This window comes from Metopolophium dirhodum, chromosome 2 (genome assembly GCF_019925205.1).
Source record: "Metopolophium dirhodum isolate CAU chromosome 2, ASM1992520v1, whole genome shotgun sequence".
NCBI classification, from domain to species: Eukaryota; Metazoa; Arthropoda; class Insecta; order Hemiptera; family Aphididae; genus Metopolophium; species Metopolophium dirhodum.
Window position 1 is genome coordinate 34582892 of NC_083561.1, and position 21792 is coordinate 34604683.

Sequence of the window (21792 nt, forward strand, 5' to 3'; positions counted from 1 at the left end):
GCTGAAAAAAACGACGAAAATAATATAATTTTACACTAAAATCTTCAGGCTGGGTACGAGAATCGCGTACTGAAGTGGAAAGAGAAAGAGAGAACCGAAAAAACGACATAACGAGAATTTAGAATATATATTATAATAATGTTATAATATTTTTTATTAATTATTATAAATCGAAGTGGCCCCAGACGGCGGCGAAAAGGGAAAACAGCTGTTCGGCGTGCGCGCACGGTTGCGGCAGCCTGACCGACCGCCCGTCCGTCCACGTCCCGTCCGTCGTCGCGGAACGGTGATAACGAGTTTGGCGGAAAGACGATCGAGACGGGAGAGGGCAGAGGGAGTGAGACAACGGAGGCCCAAATGAGAGAGAAACAACCGCCGCCGTGAGAGAGAAAGAGAAGGCCACCAGAGGCAGCGGTCGGGCTCCTCCTACTCCTCCGCAGCTCTTTTGTCACACTATAACTATTATATACATTATAGACGCCACACGCGCACACCAACTACAACACACACACATACACGCACGTACCCACGGACGGACACGCACACACGTATAATACACACGCATACACACACACACACACACCTCACACGCACACGACGAGGAGACGAGTCGACAAATTATAATCAACACACAATCAACATGGCCGCTATGCGCCTTGCTGGATGGACGACTGGACAATGACCACAGCCGCCACACGTTTGCCCGTCGCGTCGTCGCCGCTGTCGCCCGTGTCCTGTTGACACCACCGCTGCGCGTCCGTGATCCGTCTGTCGCCGCCACTCAGCCACTGCTGCTGCTGCTGCTGCTCCTGTCGCCGCCGTCACCACCACCATCACTATCACAATCACTACCATCACCACCACCAGAGCAGCTCCGCACCACGCTTTGGGTGTATTAGATGATCGACGAGCGATGGAACTGAGGGTTGGCAATAAATACCGGCTGGGACGGAAAATCGGTAGCGGTTCGTTTGGCGATATCTACCTTGGTGAGTTCTTCCGTCGCAGTCAAACGCTAGCCATGATTGTCAGTCCGCTGACTTGATATCACTAGCCTCTCTCATGCAATCGACCTGGTGGTCTTCCCGTTGTCTACGTCCTTCGTTTCGTTACCTTCGACGTTGCTTTTCTTACTACTTGATCTAGTCGATCCACTATTGTAAACAATCCATTATCTAACACTCATCCAGTTCTTAATGATAACTTCAGTTTTACAATACCTGTTCATACTTAAATCACAGAGACAAACATAAGTTTGGTACGTGTAGTCGTAAAAGTTTTTTTCACACTCAAGTATAGTACTGCCATTCATATCCTTGTCTCCAATAAATTATTTGTCATGTGGAATCTACCAATTTCTAATATGATTTTATGTCCATATGTTTTGTCTTTTTGTTTTGTTTGAGAAAACTTTTTTGGATTACTTTTAATTTAGATTTTTAGTCGGATGAATTCATTATTTCTTTTTTACCTAATCAGTAATCATTAAAAAGTTTGAGTTTGATATGGGACTCATTTGTTAAGACCTAAAAGTATCCCATTAAAATTATAAATTGATTTAAAATATATTTTCAAAGATGAATGTGAGCAAAATAATTTAGTTGACGCATGTGTAAATAACTGAAATTGAGTAGAAAAATAATACTTTTTCTTAAAAATGTGGTTTAGTAAAAATATGTACCTTATTAATTAAGATAAATTTATAAATAACTTAATCGGTTTCTTAAGATTTAATTTGATACAGTATTGCCATCTAACCTACAATTAAAATAATATATCTAATAAATAATATTGTTAAAAAAATAGATAATTTATTACAATAATAATTAATAATAATCATAGCATTCTGTTTATTATGAAAAAAATTGAAGTTAAAAAATGTAAAATTAAAATATGGCATGACAATGTTTATTGTATGATAAAATCTAAAAAACTTTATAAATAATCAAACTACTTATGCTTTATGATGTACTAATTGAACATCCTATTTCTATATAACACTATTTTACTAAAAATGATATGATTTAGATACCTAGGTAATTTAATATCCGTAATACTTGCAACAAAATCATTTTTATTGCAATTCTTATGTCTACTGTTAGTTTGAAATAAGAATATTTTGATAATTTCATAGGCATATTATCCGATACCCCTACTTGAACCTTCAATTATAGTACTGGCTTAAACATAAGTATTACAAAACTAAAAGTGTAATTTTGTGTTTATACCTATAATAAAACATAAAACCTAATAAATAAAATGTATACAATTACCTACCTATTATTGACTATTTATTATGTAAGTAGGTAGTTAAAACATATTTTGGAAAAATGTTTTTTCTTTAGTTACTTACCTCTAACTAATTAACAAAATAAAATAACCTATTTTAAATAAACTCAAAAAAAAATGTATATCATTTACCTAATGCTTTTTGTATCTTACCACAACTGTTTTGGGTTTTTTTTGTAGGTACAAATATTTCTACAGGAGAAGAAGTAGCCATTAAATTAGAATGTATAAAAACGAGGCATCCCCAATTGCACATAGAATCCAAAATTTACAAAATGCTTTCAAGAGCACGTAAGTTACAATATTAACTTTTTGACAATTTCAGTGTATTGTTATTTTTAATTCCTATTTTTATTTTAGCTGGAATACCTATAATAAAATGGTGCGGTTCCGAAGGAGATTACAATGTTATGGTAATGGAATTACTAGGTCCATCATTAGAGGATCTTTTCAATTTTTGTTCCAGAAGATTTTCAATAAAAACTGTGCTACTATTAGCTGACCAATTGGTAATTATTTAATGACTCAAACAAATTGTATAGTATATATAAACAAGCTTTAAGAAAAGAGTTATGTCTAGAGTTAATCTTTTTTTAAATTTTATTTTTCATATTGGTAATAATTATTTTGACTTAACATTTTACAACTATAATAATAGTACATCTTCAATTTTTTACTTTTCTAATAAGTTAGTTTGTTTTATTAGCTTAGTTTTGTGTATGATACACATCAAACATTGATAATTAGATAATGACTAATTAGATATTCAACCTATTTTGATGTAAACCCCACAATTAAAGTCATTTTTTAGCTATTTAAATATTGATTTGTGTATGAATAAATAAATAAATAAATAAATACATTTTTAAAACGATTCAAATCACACATTTTCTATCAAACCTGACTTAAGTGTAAAATGTATTTATAAATATTAAAATTTAAAAAAAGAAACATATGTAATAACTATATATTAAGCATAAAAATTATTTTTACTTTTTCTTGAATACTATTTGGTAATATTTATATTTAAAAAGTTGTCAAATGGGCAAACGCTCTGCTATACAGCATAGGTGTCCTATATATACGTGTACCTCGCATTGAGTAGAGGTCATTGTAATAGATATGTTAAATTTGAATTCAATGATAACCATTGTGTACATTGATAAATGATTCTGAGCGAAGATGGTTTAACATTTTGTTAACCATGATTATCAAACAATTTTAATAATAATAGTTTTTACAAATTTTTTTTTTTTGCAATTCCCATTATTTTTAAAAGTAATTTTTACATTTTACACCCTAAATGTACATCTTATTTGGTTCCAGAAAATACGCTCAAATTTGAAAATCGAAGCATCTTTTCTATTATAAAATGTGTCTAAGACTAAAAAATAAAAAAACTCATTGAAAAATCAATATATTCATCACTCTAAAATCTAAAATAAACATCGATGTCTAATAATTGTGTTTTCATTTTTTTTTCAGCTGGATAGAATAGAGTATATACATAGTAAAAACTTCATACACAGGGATATCAAGCCAGACAATTTTCTAATGGGTTTGGGTAAACGTGGCAATTTGGTGTATATTATAGATTTTGGTCTTGCAAAGAAATATTGCGACAGCCGAACCAATGAACATATAATGTATCGAGAGAACAAAAATCTCACTGGAACTGCTCGATATGCTTCCATAAATACCCATTTAGGAATAGGTAATTATATGTGGTTTGGTGTATTATATTTTTTTTATTAATATTTACATAATTATTTAGAACAAAGTCGAAGAGATGATCTAGAGTCTCTTGGTTATGTATTAATGTACTTTAATCGTGGTTCTTTGCCATGGCAAGGTTTGAAAGCAGCTACTAAACGACAAAAATATGAACGTATCAGTGAAAAAAAAATTGTAACTTCATTTGAGGATTTATGCAAAGGATATCCAAGTAAAATATAATCAAAATCCTCAATAATAATACCAGTATTAAATAATAAATTATTGTTCTAGATGAATTTTTAACATACTTGCTATATTGCCGTGCATTGAGATTCACCGAAAAACCAGATTTTACTTATTTAAGGCAATTATTTAGGCAGTTGTTCCATCGTCAAGGGTTTACGTACGACTATATTTTCGATTGGAATATGTTGAAATTTGTGAGTATTATTTGTTTTAATTTTTAAATGCTTATACCTTGCTTTAAAATTAAAATATCATAAAATCATGTATATAAAAAAATTATTACAAATAAACAAAGTAAAATGTTTTATGTTATGCGTTACTAATATGAGGGTATGACATCCTTTAAAGATATTTGATGCCAACATACATAGAAGCTCACTACTTTTATTTCAGTTGCAACGTGTTTGATTATTAATATTATTTTAGGGAGCAAATGGTGCTCGATATAGTGGATCAGATGATCAAAAGAATGCCTCGCATCAAGATAGCAGACGTGCAATGCAAGACAGTAGCTCTCCTTCTACTAACGTTGTTCCACTAAATAGTCGCGCTCAAGCTGATCAAAGTGGAATAAAGAATTTTTTATCCAAAGTTCCTCTGGTACCAATGGATAATTGTTCGGGTATATATCAAATATCAAAATAATAATATTGATAGTAGTGACTTTATTTATTTAATTAAATGTTAATTAGTATAATACTATATAATTATTAATATACCGGTATTATTGGTTTTAATCATATTAGGAGGTGGTGTTATTCAACCATTACCAACAAGATTGCGTTATAGTGCTGATCCAGGTTCAGCGCGACCAGTGAGAACTCAAACTCGAAGCTCAGCAATGGCAACATCTGACTCGCCTTCTGTTACTCAGCCTTTGCAAACCAAGTCAGTATCTGTGACCAGACGCAATCGCCATCAAACTTAATTCTAACAAATCCCCAAAAATGTTTTCCCCTTAACAACAGCTAACATAATATTTTTTTCCTCAACTACCATTTTCTAAATAAAAGCATTAATTTAAATTTTTTTATACACTACAAAAACATATTAACTATGTCAGTTTATGAAAATGGCACCCATTGCATTTTTTTCACAATTTTGCACGCAAAATTGGAATTGGCATTAGAGCTATTTATTTTATATTTTGCATAAGTTTCTATATTTTAGATATCTTAATAATAACCAGAAAATTTTAAGCAATATGAGAGTGTTGTCTCTTGTGACTCAATTTGAATTAATTTTTCAGGTGTGCTTGTGTACATGTAGAGTTATCCATTATCAATGCATGCCTTACATTACTAAAATATTTGTATTAATAATATTTATGGCTAAATTTTTCAAGTATTCTTGTTTAAATAAAATATATTAATATTACTGCTTAATTTCTTATGTAATTTTGGTGGGAGTATATAGTAACTAAAATGGTTGAATTAACCTCGGCTCTTAAATATTCTACTTTTCTTAATTTTTTTTTTTTTAGAATTTGTTGACTTGAACACAAGGTTTTTATGTACATAACATAATTATGTATCATATAGCTTATAACTATATAGAATTTGGTACTCTTTGTAATTTTGAAGGAGTTACAAAAATGATTTTAACTTAATCTAAGATATATATGTATTATTGATTTTTACTTTTTTTAACATGTGTTGGCCCATAGCTTTCATGTCCTACCTTACACATATTAATACTTCAAAGTCGAGAATTTATGTAAGAACTTTTCTTTTCTTTGTTTTGGAAGCGTCTCCGGTTCAATGATACCACCTGCGTGAGCCCCAATATGGGTCAAAGCACCGGATAGAACGCCAATCATGCACCAGCATAAATAAACTATCGCGTTTGAAATTATGTAAATAGCCTAGCCTATTTTTTTTTTTATTTTTTTTTATTTTATTATTTTTAGTTATTTTTGGTTAAGATATACTTAAGTATTTTTTATGTAATTCAAATAAAATAAAAATTCATTAATTTAAATTTAACAAAAACTTAAGAAAAAAGTTCAAAGAAAAATTATTAGATAAAAATTAATATTTAACCCAAAAAATAATATGGGCAATATAAAAATATTTTACATAATGTTCTAAACTTTTGAAAAAAAAATATACATAGTATGTTAATATGGTTATGGACTTGAATCCATCTCTATAGATATGTACTATAGAAACAAATAATCTATGTTTTAATTAAATGTAAATGTTTGTATCCCTCATTAATTTTTATAATAAAATAGAAATTATTAATATTAATAATTAAATATTTTAAGTTTTTGCTGTTTTATTTAATTTTATTGATTATTGCCCTTTTAAATTATAATTTTTTTTCCATTGGCACTGTCAAATAATTGCAAATTTTAGCTACAATAATTTTTCATTGATTACTCATAACTAATAATTATGGGATTTGATTTGGATAGGATTCATTCAATGGAATTTATTTATGCTATATTTAATTTCTCGCTTTGCATCGTTCGACATTTATTTTTAGCATTTCTCAGTTGTGTTTAATATAAATCAATTATACAAATCAACTGAAATCCCTTTATCATGAAAAAATAATTCATTATTGAACAATATATTAGTTTTTAATATATATTTAAAAAAAAAAAACAAATAACATGATAATAGTTCAATGTTTTATCTCGTCTATTAACAAACCATTATAGGAATTTGTTAACATTATGTTTCTATTAATATGAAAGTTTTTACTACAAGTAATACAATACCAATATGTCAGTATTAAATGTCTTTCAATATTAAATCTATTATTGACTGATATTTGTGTTAGTTACATATAATTGTAAATTGGACCAATTAAATGTATCATCTATAGTAACAACCAAGAGTATGTTTTTGATTTAACATAATTCTTGGATAAATCAATTACTGAAACCTAAGTTTATCTTGATTACTGATTACATTATTGATTACATTTCATCAAACAAAATAAATAGGTCTATATGAAAATAGCTCTTTATATTATACAATAATCCCCACTCCCCACCTCTATCATTTGTAAATGAAAATGTGAAGTGTATAATATATCAACAACAATCAAGATTCAAGGTCTAAAATCTATTTGTTCCATGCTTTTTAAAAATGACGAATTTATTATTTATATCTTAAATTGAAAAAAAAATCAATCCGCATTATATTAAATCTACATAAACTGAATGTGTACTATATGATTTCAATAATTAATTTGCTTTACATACTCTGGTTATTTATTGCGGTAATTTACACAATACTGTTTTTTTTTTTTAATAATTGTGCTTTGGCGTATTAAATTATTTTAACTCTGGCCGTTTAGCTTGTTAAATGTCAGTACCTATCCAGTTTTGGTCTTCAGGTACTCCTCGGTACACTGGACAAAAAAAAAAATATTCATGATTTTATGTTTTTGTCTTGCAATTTGTAAAATAATAATGCTTTCCGTGATATCCTCGTTGAATTTATACACCCGTTGTGGTTATATGTATATGCATTTTTATTTTTTATGGGAACTATTTGGTGTCTATATATTAGTTTATTCCTTCTTTTTTTTACCTCAACATGTTGTATCTAGTAGACGGCAGAGATGCAATTTTACAACTTAATAAATGATTAAAATAAAATGTTAGTCAATTATATTTAAAAAAATGTACATTGTCAGTACGAGACATTAAGACCCACCGTACCCTGAGACATTGTGTCCGCCCACTCAACTAGTAGTTATGGCATAACCATAACTTTTTTATTCAAACCGTTAAAAAACCTTTGTGATGTTAAAAAGTTTAAACGATCAATCTTTGTATAATATTTAATATGACATATTTTTAGTTATTTTTGTATATTACATTTTTGAACAGTTTGATTAGAATTACAGTGTCTGAAAACTAATAAAAAACTCATCACATTATTTTAATATTAAGTTTATACATACTAGAATTCTAACTTAAATAGACAAAAACATAAATGTTGCATTCATGTTTTTTTACAATTGTAAACAATTAATTTTTCCAAATTTCTATGTATAATTTTTTAATTAATATGTAATTATAATGTAATACCGAGGTTTGTTGGTTAAGCTCTCATTTGCCAGATTTGTTTTGTAAAATAAAATACAAATTATACTGTCATTTTGTAATATAAACTTGTCTATATAATACGTTTATTGTTTTAATTTTAGATTCTAAAATCATAGTTTTGAATTTCCAAAGTTTGCCTTATTTTCCTATCTTGTATTATACAATAATAAACAAAGATTTCCAATTCAAAGATTTTCTTCGTGGTTTTTATACCTGGTTACGCCGCGGAAATAGTCCTCGAAAAAACAATGTTATATACTAATACGTCTAAATTAATATTCGCATATTAATTTTGCGCAGTATTTTCATTGATCCGTCAAGACAGACATGCGCCTTCAACTAAAAACCGACTTCAAAGAACGAGATCGATGAGCGTACGTATTAAGTAAAAAAAAAATGATACAACATGAGTAATAAGAATTTTTCCCCTTCATACCTATAGATATGTGGGCTATGACACTTCCACCTTACACGTGCGTATATTATATCTACTGTTACATTGTTTCACCTCTTCTTTTCAGGTTACTTATTTCGAAAAGAAAAATAAGCAGTTACTATGTGTGCACGAATTCAAACGTGTAAAATAATTTATAATATTTTTATACAGTGTATTTGTTTTGAAATATATATTATAAAAGAACAAAAAAAAATGATAAATTCAAAATGTCTTTAATGCCTATTGCCTGTTTGTTTATACTCTTTATCGTCTATATTAATCGTCTGTATATAACTGCCAAATGTTAATTTCCGTGTATTTTTGGGACAGGTAAATGTATCTCTTTTTGTACAGGTAACTAATAAGTATAAATTACGCAGACGCACATACACAATAATCAGGGGCGCACCCGGGATTTTTTTAAGGGGAGGGGAAGACTAAACAAAATTACTTTTAAATATGTACAGAAAACACGCTTGTGCAGGATCTTGGTTAGATAGTTGATAACTTTTTATATCATATTTTAAAGTTGATAATTAATAAAATTACCAAAATGTTAGGGGCCAATCATTTAGAGTGAGGGGGCTGAAGCATGTTAGCCCCCCCCCCCCTTGGGGGTGCCATTGACAATACGTGACCTGTACGGTAAAAGGTATATTCTTTTTATCGGTGATATTTAATCGAATTCTCTAATTTTTTTGGATTATCGGAGTTGAGCCGGACCAATACTTGTTAGGTTGTTCGAGTAAAGTCGGCCTATTAGCATTATTTTGGAGTCACCACATGGAGGTTGGCTAAGTAATCTCCCAAAAAAATGATGTGATTGCTTACACTGTTTTTTTTTTAATCTTAACTAATAATAATAAGATTAAAAAAAGTTAATCAATTTAAAAATATTAAAAATAATGATGGAAATAATAATTATATGTAATATAATAATGCTAACATTTAAATAGTTGCTGGTAAAAATTTAAATGATACTGATTTTAAAATGTCAAATCTGCAAATTTGGTTATTTGTATAGTATTTGCTTATCTGCCCCAATAAAAATTGTATCTTTTCAATTGTTTTTTTACATGATTTTGTTGCTTTGCTTTGTAATTTTATGTATGTATTCGCAGAAGTGTCAACAAGAATACAAATATTCTATGTATAATACGATACATATTATGTCCTGAATGAAAAAAAGCATTTAATTTTTCGTGAAAACTTTCACAACTGTTAGTCGCCCGAATATACTTGCTGAAAAATCACTCCAAATGTTGGGTTAACTGTGCAACATCATCGTCAACGTAATTATTTAAAACTATATAGATGGTTATGATATCTAATCTATACGGACTCGATTCAAAGACATTAAGATAATAAACTAGAGTCAATTCAAATTTCAAACGCATACAATTGACATGCACTTAATTCGATATTATCCCTTTTTATACTCATTATCGACCTTTCAGATTTTTAATTTTTAATTTCCTGGAATGAGTTGTCATGCATCGTACATTATATACATTAAACTCATATTTTCACATTTAGGGGTAAGGTTAAAGTCATTTTAAAGCTGGGTTTGGCTCAATCTGGATTTTTTTTCGTAAAAAATAATAATTGGTGTCTGGTGACTGAATGGTGAGTAAAGGTGGTCCCCACACACTGCAGCGGTGGCGGTAGCGGTTACGGCAAAATGAGTCCGGACACAATTTAACCGCCACCGCATGCAGTGTATGGCGTCCTTAAACTAAAAATAAAATATCACATTACCTTTTTTTGTTTTCTACTGCAAATACGAGTATAATATGTACATAGTTTAGGTTACTTTACCTTACCTATTTATTATTTGATTTATGTTTACTTATGTATGTAAGTCTAATAACATTTTTTAACTTTGATAGAAACATTTTTATACAGAATCAGATAGGTATTAGACCTACTATACTACTATAGTCTTTAGGTACATGGGATATTAAACGAACCCTGCCATAAACAATTATTTGATCATTGTGCATCACATAAACGCTCCCCGAAACACCTATATTACTAATGATATTATGATAATATTATCTATAAATATATAATATAGATCCGTGCTCAGATATTAGGTATCATTTATTGTTCTTTCAATTGCAATTTAACATTCAATATTGTTTTCAAAACCAGTTGGTTGAATAGCATATACAGGTAGGTACCTATATAATGGAATGCTTACTGTCATAATCGAAAGAGACAGTGAAATCACGACTCCGTCACTGTCACGTTTATTCCTTAGTGTTTAATAATTAGCCAACGGGGTTCTAATAGAAATTTTGATTTTAAATTCGATATATACGTGTAGGTATTTACAACATCTGTATTCTGCGATATGCAAATGTATAAATCTATATACGATTTGTGTTAGGTATTTGTATTTAGATTCTTTAATAGATTATAGATCTATAAAAAAAACTATAGTATTTGATATTGACTTATAAAATATGTAATATAATTTGTACGATGTACCTCCATAGCGTTTACACATCAACGCAATATGACGCGTGTACCTACCTAGTAATTTTATTAATTATAATGTATAATATATGACATAATGTATTTATTGACTATTGTGCATACTGGCTACTACGCATAATATTAACTAATAACAACGGGTATTGCGTAATAGAATGTAAAAACATGAGTACCATTTTAGATTACCTATGTAGGTTTTCTATAGCTTCTAGTTCTGTGCTTAGAAATAGGTATAGGACGTTGGTATAGATAGGTATATCAATTCTCAGTGTCTGCATATATTTATTACGTTTAAAACATCCTAGTATTATTTATTTCGACTATTATGGAGTAGTAATAGGTACCTATATATAAGGATGATGCGCTTTAACTCTACCGATATAAATGATTCTAATAGTTATTAGTTATTACAATGCATATAATATACTAAGACCGGTAACTGAATAAACGTGCATTTAAAAAAAAATATTTTTGATATAAAAATCATTTTAAAATTTAGAGGGGTAATTATGTATACAAATAATAAAATTAAGTGGGTTCCTAGTTATATCTATATTTAAATCTATATCATACAGGAGAAATTACAAAGACATCTTATTGTTTTGCGTAATTTACACTTTGTATGACTTATTTTGATAACGATCGATAATGACTATCCGACTATCATCGTATAGGTTCTTTATGAAAATGTAAAGTCAAGTTTCAATCATTTTTCAAAAGCATTATTTGTAAAAGCTAATATCCGACAAGGTCCACCGGTACCTCCTACAATCTTGATTGGCTGGATAATAAGTTTGAATCCTTTCGATGGTAATGCCGTACCATTTAAAGCTACGTTTTCGAGATTATATAAATTGGCTTTAGATAGTATCCTGTGCACATCAAACGACGTTGATTTGCCTGGATCAACACTCGGACCATCTACTCCTAAGCCGAATACTTTTTTGGAATTGACAATCCATTGTGCTGCGTCTTTAGACAATCCCGGAAAACTTAAAAATCACAATAGGTAAACTAATAACACATTATAAATTAATAAAAATCTAGATGTATATAAATAATGAATGTACTAATATTATGTACTAGTAGGTACCTATAACCTATATACATAATATACTATATTAGGTTAGGTTAGGTACCTATAACCTATATACATAATATACTATATTAGGTTAGGTTAGGTACCTATAACCTATATACATAATATACTATATTAGGTTAGGTTAGGTATATATAAACTGTTAATTGGTATATTATGTCAAGTGTAAAAATAAATTATAATATACTGACAATTGACGTACTGCTATTGTTACCAAATACCATAATTACCTTAATAATGATCGCTCTGTAACATTATTGTAGTATAGTTGACGATTGCCAAACTTATGAGCCCAACCGAAATTGACCAATATCACAGAACGGTGTGGAAGTGGACCATTGTCGTGTTCCCATTTTTTCAAATGATCGACTGTTAGTAAAAAGTCACCATTTCCATTGACTTCATGACTGACATTTAGATGCACACCTATTATTTACATTCAAACGTATTTAAAATTATGTCACGAGCGGTACGATTTCTATCACCTGTTTTTGAAAACATTTTTTGAACACCACAAAATTCTTTAAACATAAAAGTAGGTACCTACCTATTTTTCAAAATATTCCTTGATGGTTTTGTAAAACGTTTGAATAAAAATACCATTATGCTGTGAAATGTACCACGTACAACGGTTGAACCATTAAAATTGCCATATTGAAAAGAATAATGTTATTATTTTGTAGACCTTATTTTTATCATTCAGAATATCATAAAGATATTTATTTTTAAAATTAGCTGAATGTAATGTGTTTACTGTTTAGTATTTAACTGGACAAAAACAATAACATTATTTTTAGAGCTTATAATTTATATTTTCAGCGCATAAACCTACAGCTTTTGAAACTGTACGTACCTAATCTGTTAAAAACTAAAACTAATCGCATTCAATCAACATTTTAACTAATTACGAGTAAAAACATTTTTTTTCTTTAAAATTATAAAAACAAGATCAAAAATTGGCCTCTTTAAAAATTATTTAAATCTTTTCGAATACTTCTTTTTGAATCAAGCATTATTGGATTATCTTATTAATATGAATTTTTCTTTTAAAAGATATTATCTATATTTTATTTTAACTTGCCTTCAACTATCATTCGTTCCAGTGGAATATCTTCCAATTTCCATCCATCTTCATAAAAGTGATATGGTGCATCTAAATGAGTGCCACAATGTTCGGACATTGAAAAGCTCTGTGTTGAATACCATCCATTCGGACCTGCGCCTCTCTTTACTCCAAATATTTCGAACCGCTGCGTTGTGGTCCAACAGGTGGTAGATTGATTTTGATAACCATGACATAAATCAATAACAATACAGTTAGCATCCCTTACCATCAAAATCGCCAGAATAAAGTTCCACGCATATAATAAATACATGATGTATTTATCAATAAAATAACGAAGCACTTATTAACAAATAACAATTTATATTTATGACTACGTCTTGCTCACACCTCGATGGCTTGAAGTATTATAACTTATAAGTTTAGTTGTAAACCTATGTATTATATAGTGATTAGCGAATTATAATATTAAGTTAATATTGTTTCTTATGTATTAATCTAATATTGGTTGTTAGTATGAGGTTATAGGTTACTTTAAGTATCAATATTTAATTCATAGTTAGTATATTATATTTACCGGTAATAGTATAATTGCAGCAGTACATATTATCAAAATACCTACTTACTAAATAAATACCTAAATAAACTTTTATAAAACTATTCAAAATGTTACCAAAATATATAAACTGTATTTATGTAAAAATAATATCTAATATCTAAATAGTAATGACTAATCAGTAATGGACTATTACAGACTAATACTACTACTATTATAGTCCGTTATTGCACTGAAGGCCTCATATGTAATATAGGTTAAAATATATAAACGCATTAAAAAATAACATGCAATCAATATTAGGTACTTATTTATGTAATTACATGATTTTTAAAAAAACGAAACTAAAATTTGAGTAAGTACCTAATTAATAATTACAGTACTTAAAAAAGTATTTGATAGTTTGAATGTTTTATACAAATAAATAATAATACAAATGCTTACAGTGAACAATGTATACACATTCTATAGATTAGGAATTATCATTTTGACTATAAAAATCATAAATAAAATTGTATTAATTATCACTATTATTAATCAATTGTGTTAGGTATTTAGTACTATTTACCATTGTACCAACTTATTTTCAATGTAAATATTTTATACATTGTGAATTTATAATAGTAGGTACAGGTGTATGTTAGTAATAAAATCGGTTTTAATTATATTTGGTTGTAGGCAGGTAATTCAGATAAAAATAATTCTAGAATACAGGGTGATTATTTAAGGATGCTCACCCTATTTGTATGCTTAAATTATACATATTATATTCAAGTTCTGATTTTTGGAATTTTTAAATACACATGAGATTTTTTGTACCACTTAAGGATGATCCTGTAACAACACAAACATCTATTTTTCAAATAGGACACCCCCCCCCCCCCTTCACATTTAATTATTCAGTAGATATTTTTTTCCAGTTATATAACTGTGTATTAAGGATAATATATCTTTGGTAATGGGTTAAGTAGATTTGGGGGCTTAGATGTTTTGAAAATTTTAGTAATTACCAATTGCTATTGATCTATCAATATAAATAATTTGTAAAAATTATCTAAATATAATGAATACTAGGTACATTGGCGCAAATAGGGTGGGGGGGCTTGGGGGGACTAAGTCCCCCCAAATGTCGGTCAAGTCCCCCAGTTAAAAATCTAGTAATTAGTACTAATTTTTATATTCCGTGGTACTAAGCAATATGGCCTATAGGGAGGGGGGCTTGAGTCCCCCCCAAAAAATGTAGCCAATTTGCGCCTATGACTAGGTACATTTAATATTATATATGGCTTTTATATGATATGTGTTTTATGCTCCAACTTTCGAGATCTGTATCTTTTCTGATAGAAAAGTGAATCTAGTTGGTACTTTTGGTTAGGTCAAAATTGAAAATTCCAAGTAGTCTTGGAAAGCGTCAAGAAAAACAAAGTAAGTGGTAATTTTTACGCTAAACCAATTTTATTAATAACTTTAGACCCTTGAAATTTGCACCAAATATTTATATTTGCATTTCCAATTTTTTTTTAATTTATCTCGATATCAACTTTTTAAGTTGGTTAAAAAACTTAGAAATCAAATGCAAGATTCCTTATAAGTTTCATTAATAGAACTTAAAAAATATTAAAAATGCATAGGTTATCCATTATTTTTTATATGCATTTAAACTTTAAAGTTCATCATAATTTCGAAAATGTTCAAACTATTTTATAGTGAGAAATGTATAAAAATTTGTCTTCTCATAGCTTACATTAGAAATTTTGATAGAAGACTCGCCTCAAATGTTCCTACCATAAACAAGTTTACCGGAAATAAACATTAATTTGTTATGAGCATTTGAATTTAATGTTTTAAAGATATTGGATTTTAATCGGTAAATAAAAATTATATCATCGCGTAAAACGAATTGTCATGTATCAATTTTTGATATTTTGTTTTTATTCCAAAAATAATAATCCCGGATAATTGAATGATAAAATGACCATTTTCCAAATATGGTAATATTTTCAAGCAATTTTGACTCTTAGCCATTAGAAATTTTTAAAATTTTAAAATTATTTTTCAGTTAGAAATTCATAATATTTTTCTTTTCATAGCTAAGATTATTTTAATAGAAGGTTCCAACAAGTTTTCTTAACTATAACAAAAAATTGAGTTCACCGGAAAGTCATGCTATTTACAGCCACGAGATATTTTAGATTTAAATTTTAACTACTAAATTTGACTATATTTTATACAATTATGACACAACGTCTTTGCTTAATATCGTTTTTTGTATACAAATATACAGTGATTTATCAATGTATTCAAATATAACACTTCCATTACAACGATGTGTGCTCGACAACTATTACTGTACCTACAGCAGAACGGTATCTTGTTACACCATTTGTCCACCTTTTACTTTTTGATATACATTTATTTTGTTTTTCAAATATGCAATAAAATTATAAAAATGTTACATCTACAACAATATTTAAAACTAAAGCATGGTATAGACTATTTACTATTTAGAGATTGGTGAAGTCTTGTGGTTTATTCAGAGAAAAATTATGAGTATCTAGAACAAACTTTTAATTCTGCCACTGTGTATATTTTATGAATAGGTATACATTAAACATTATAATAAAAAAAAAAACGAAGGATTATAGGTCAACCAGTATAATATAATTGGGTAAGATAGCCATATAGCCATATAGGTAGTGTATATTGACTAGAGTCTAAAATAGTTACGAATTTGAAATATTAATTTATTTTGTACCATGATGGTAAACATAACGTCCTAACATAATTAGCAAACAATACATTTTAATATTTTTTACGTTTTTTATTTAGTATATTATTATACTAAATTGAGTTAAGTTTATATAGTCCATGTATATGCCATATTTTTAGATTCTGAGCGAAGCGATGAATGTATTGATTCTACAATGATGTGTGTTTTTTTTTTTTATTTTTTTTTTTATTTTTTATTTTTTATTTTATTTTTTTATTTTATTTTTTTATTTTTTTTTTTTATTTTTGTGTCTGTCATCACCTTTTAGGACAGTAAAAGTGCTTGGATTTTCTTCAATAGTAACTTTTCTGATAGGAAAGTGAATCTAGTTGGTACTTTGGGGGGTCAAAAGTAAAAATTTCCCAGTAGTTTTCACAAGCGACGTGAAAAACAAAAGAAAAATTAAGGAAAAACGGGAATTTTTACGCAAAATCTGTTTTCGAGAAAATTTTGGTTTTTGGTGTAACTCTAAAACAAATGACCGTAGGGACATGACATTTTGACTGAATGTTTATATTAGCATTTTCTATACACCATAAAATTTACAAAATATTTTGACTCTTTTTGAGCTGTTTACGGCCATTGTCAGTTTTCAATTTTTTTAGTTTTTTTTTCTATAAATATCAATAAAATTTTATCTGTTGAGTAAAAAAGCTTGAAAATTTAATAGAAGGCTCCTAGGTTATTGTTTCAAAGGCAGATGAAAAAAATTAAAAATCCTTAGTCACAGTTTTTAATTATAAGCATTTAAAGTTCAAATTTTGACAAAATACGGAAAAATCATGAAAAATAGCAAATTATTTTGATGAGAATTCATAAAAATTTTTCTTTTTAAATCTAAGATTTGAAAATGTAATATAAGATTACTCATAAGTTTGTCTACCTTTATCAAAAAAAAAATGTCTAGAAGAAACTTAAATTAAACTTTTATGAGCGTCTGAAATTTATATTTTTACAACATTTGATATTTACTCGATTTCTCATGTAACAATTTTCTTATTTTATTGTAATTAAAAAACGAATGACTGTAGATACTTGAAAATTTCACTGAATGTTTATATTAGCATTTTCTATACACCATAAAATGTTGAAAATATTTTGACTCTTTTTGAGCTGTTTACGGATATTGTCAGTTTTCAATTTTTTTAGTTTTTTTTTCTATAAGTATCAATAAATTTTTATTTGTTGGGTAAAAAAGCGTGAAAATTTAATATAAGGCTCCTGATATATCGTTCTAATAGCAGTTGAAAAATATTAAAAATACATAGGCACAATTTTTTTTTATAAGCATTTAAAGTTCAAATTTTGACAACATTTATCAAATTTATAATTTATTAATTATTTTTTAGTTAAAAATTTATAAATTTTTAACTTTTATGGCTAAGGATTGAAAATTTAAAACAAGGCTCCACGTAAATAGGTTATATATAAATTACTTTATTCACAATAATATCATCAAATATACTTGGTAAAATCATAGGCTGACTGACCGTTTTCGCTCAGAATCGTTTTTCTTATACAATGATATTATATCATTGAATTCAAATTTAACACCATCCATTACAGTTACCCACTTGTAACCTACCGTACAGCAGAGCGACATCCACTTATCCACCTTTTTTTTAATACCATTTTTACACACTTCTGTACAAAAAGTTTTTTTTTTTTCATTATAAACAATTCAAAAGTGATTACAAATAGTTCAATAATAAGAATTAATGTACGCGTATATTGTGTGTGTGTGTGTGTAATGTACTAATGTGTATGACCAATGGCCATAAAGACGATATCGTCGCGGACCCCCAGTTGGCCTATTATTGGCATATTATAGCCTGTTAAAAACCGCTGATCTAGTATGGCCAGGCTGCAGGTACTGTATATTATACACTTAAAATTTTTTAAATCATGTATACTGTATATAGCAGCGTTTCTCAACCTGGGGGGTCGCGAACCCTTAGACGAGGGGTCGCATCAGTCAGAAATAATTTAGAGCGTAGATAATAGTAACAGCTTGCACAATAAACGATCTTCTAAATCTAAATTATAGTACCTGCTGCACTATAAACTGCTGAAAATGTAAAAAGAGAATCTATTATATTATTGTATGGCCCATGAAAAAGGTCATTTCGCAAACATTAAAAAAATAAGCCTTCGGAATAATAGCATCACAATCTAACGAAAAAAAAACTGAAATTAACACGCGTGTGTGGCAACTCACTTTCAAGTTTCAACCAGCCGAGGTTGAATTAATTTACACTATTGACTATCCTAAACGTAAAAATGTCCCTATACCTATGGGGTGAGAATAAATTTGCATAGATCTACAATCAAACTATATATATATAATATATATATATATATATATATAACTAAATGTTTAGACTTTAGAATGTTTATAGATATAATATACAAATCACAAATATGTATAGGTAAATCGTAGTCATCAACACGTCATTGATAAAACAGTAAATACGAATCAACCGACGGTCTACGAATGTAGTTATGTGTACAATCTAGAATCTATAGATTATAGACACATTTGTAGTCTTGATTGTATACAAATTATATAACAAAATTAAGGTACCTAATATAGTATATATTCAGTAATCATGTTATATTTTTATCACCAAAAGTGAGACATTTACAACAATTTACTGGTTATTTGACTATTATTATGTAGTTGTATTAATTTCAGTCTGTTAAACAAATTCTGAGTATCTATGTAGACACCTAGGTCCTAGGTACTGGCTACTAGGGACCTTTATCCCCATCATTATATGCTAAATTAAAAGCACAATGCACATTGTTTGGACTTTGGAATACCAATTATATAGTCGTTAAAAAAACTACTTGAGTAGGTATCACTATTATGCATTTCAATTTAACATGCCTTTTGCTATTTACTATCTATTCTCTCTTCAGTGTTCAGTAACAATAAGAGTAAGTTACCTGGTGTTGAAAATATATCCATAGATTGATGAAATATGAATCGTAGGGACTTTATTACAGATTATTCTTTAATTGAGGTAGGTATCTAAATTCTTATATTGTTTATTAATTTAATTGTAATAAATATTTAATGTTTGTGATGCCTACGTCATGAAATTACTTTCGCTATGACTTAAACAATAGGTACGTACATTACACGTGAAGCTTCGGTATCATGGGCGTAGTCTGGTATAATTATCTGTGGGGGCTATGTAGGTCTATAAAATTATAAAAACATTTAAAACTATAATTTCGGATAAAATGTAAAAATGAAAGTAAACACCATGAGGGGGGCTACAAAAGTTTCCGTGGGGGCTGTAGCCCCCATAGCTCCCATGCATACTACGCCCATGTTTGGTATTAAACATGTTGTAATATTTAGATCTATATAAGACTATAATTTAAAAATATATATAGTATAGGTACCTTACCTATATGTATTAGTGTTAATAACTACAAGGACAATAAACATTATTATACATGTATAATATATTAACATGACTGTTGACTATATGTATAATATAAACGTTCAGTTAAATTATTTTTTATGATTATGTTGTGTAATATTATTATAGGTACCTGTATACATTTATAGCAGATGTACCTACAACCTACTTAAAGTTACTGCAGTTATCTGTAACAGACTTATAGTAGCAGACTGGCGTAATGGGTTGTAAGCAGTGGCACGGATAAGAATTTTCATTGGGGGGGGGGGGGATATATTCATTATTTCAAAGAGAAATCGCAGGGTAGTACCCCTTGTTAATTGTAACATTAAGCAGGGGCCCAGAGGAGATTTTTAAAATTGGCCGCTATTCTATATACAATTTGAAAATTAGATTTTATATTTTAGTTGCCACATTAATTACAATACTTTTCTACTGCCCCATAACTATTTAGGAGGGGTTGATACGAATTATTAAATCGATCTCACAGGAATAGTTCTTATGCGCCTTGTAGAATTGTCGGATTTTGATAACAATTTTTTTATCTGGAAGAAGAAGACTTTCTTAAGGCCGTATTGAACTCACGATTACTATTTTATTTCAAATAATGGTATAATATATTTTTTTTTTTATTTTCAAGTTTGAGATTACAATATTAAAAAACGGAGTTCAATGCGGCCTGTAAAATATTGTTCAAATGTTATTATAACAATTAATAAGGAACCTTGTATTAAATTGTCAGTTTTTTAAACCAAATGAACAAAATGTAATAAACATTTATACTTTATAGAAAATTAAATTTAAAAAAAATTGAAAATTGAAAATGTCCATAAATAGCTCAAAATGAGTCAAAATATTTTTAATTTTATGGAGTATAGAAAATGCTAGCATAAACATCCAGTGAAAATCGAAAGTATATCTATGGTTATTAGTTTATTAGTTATCAGTTAGTAGATTCCTATGTAATTACATCAAGAAAAACTAAATCAATTTTACTAGAAACTGGTTTTGCTAAAAAATCTACGTTTTGTAATAAATACATACGTCAGGAAAAAAAAAATTACTTCAACAAATAAAAGTTGTTAGTTGTTGCTACAATAAAGTATAATATTGCATTGTCAACGAGCGTTCCGTATTGTAAGTTGGCTAACTTTATGAAATATGTAAAAAAAAAACTATAAATTTGGCCTCTCTAAAGTATCAATTAGATTCCCCTTCCCATCAGAAAAGATGCTCAAGTTGAATATCAAAACTTTATTTTTACTACAAACAATTATTAGTCTGCAGAAACAAAAACACTTATCATTGAAAATCAATACATGTATAGCTCCGCCAATAATATAAAATATAGGACCATACATAAGTACCTATATAGGCTATAGTATACACCGATGACCGATCTATGCGGACTATGCGCGGGTAATGAGAAATAAATACATTTTGCAATTTTCGATAATTACGCTATATTTTGCAGAAGAAAAAAATCTCACGCAGTTTTCGTTATTAAAACAACATCAAATTTGGTTTTTGAATTCATTCTTGTCTTTATCTATGAAAAGTCACAGTTAATGCAGAAATTACTCAAATGAGTATAACGACTCGAGTCGCTATACTC

General features: G+C 28.6%; 2 protein-coding genes across 4 annotated transcripts; one reads left to right on the forward strand and one right to left on the reverse strand.

The window, feature by feature from the left end:
* The first annotated feature begins 451 nt into the window (after positions 1 to 451).
* LOC132938192 (casein kinase I-like) lies at positions 452 to 8400 on the forward strand. Of its 3 annotated transcripts, none has more exons than XM_061004893.1 (9): positions 452 to 989; positions 2470 to 2580; positions 2650 to 2798; positions 3775 to 4003; positions 4064 to 4234; positions 4297 to 4445; positions 4678 to 4873; positions 4998 to 5139; positions 5918 to 8400. In XM_061004893.1, the coding sequence occupies exons 1-9, from the start codon at positions 914 to 916 to the stop codon at positions 5943 to 5945; spliced, it is 1251 nt and encodes a 416-aa protein (XP_060860876.1). In that variant the 5' UTR covers positions 452 to 913; the 3' UTR covers positions 5946 to 8400. The 3 variants fall into 3 exon arrangements, with proteins under 3 accessions (XP_060860876.1, XP_060860874.1, XP_060860875.1); XM_061004892.1 differs by having other exon boundaries at positions 455 to 989; positions 5999 to 8400; XM_061004891.1 differs by having other exon boundaries at positions 453 to 989; positions 4998 to 8400.
* A 3117-nt stretch (positions 8401 to 11517) lies between these two features.
* LOC132938704 (isatin hydrolase-like) lies at positions 11518 to 13947 on the reverse strand. The gene is made up of 3 exons (XM_061005694.1): positions 13436 to 13947; positions 12585 to 12780; positions 11518 to 12247 (listed from the first exon to the last, which is right to left on the reverse strand). Exons 1-3 carry the CDS (start codon positions 13728 to 13730, stop codon positions 11962 to 11964), a joined length of 777 nt encoding a protein of 258 aa, XP_060861677.1. The 5' UTR covers positions 13731 to 13947; the 3' UTR covers positions 11518 to 11961.
* Between the last annotated feature and the right edge of the window lie 7845 nt (positions 13948 to 21792).

Coding starts and splice junctions, on each gene's coding strand:
- LOC132938704 (XM_061005694.1), bottom strand. CDS start 13,730: ATGTATTTATTATATGCGTGGAACTTTATTCTGGCGATTTTGATGGTA. Junction 12,781..13,435: donor GGAACGAATGATAGTTGAAG/GCAAGTTAAAAT, acceptor TGTAAATAATAG/GTGTGCATCTAAATGTCAGT. Junction 12,248..12,584: donor ACAGAGCGATCATTATTAAG/GTAATTATGGTA, acceptor GTGATTTTTAAG/TTTTCCGGGATTGTCTAAAG.
- LOC132938192 (XM_061004891.1), top strand. CDS start 914: ATGGAACTGAGGGTTGGCAATAAATACCGGCTGGGACGGAAAATCGGT. Junction 2,799..3,774: donor TACTATTAGCTGACCAATTG/GTAATTATTTAA, acceptor TTTTTTTTTCAG/CTGGATAGAATAGAGTATAT. Junction 4,446..4,677: donor ATTGGAATATGTTGAAATTT/GTGAGTATTATT, acceptor ATATTATTTTAG/GGAGCAAATGGTGCTCGATA.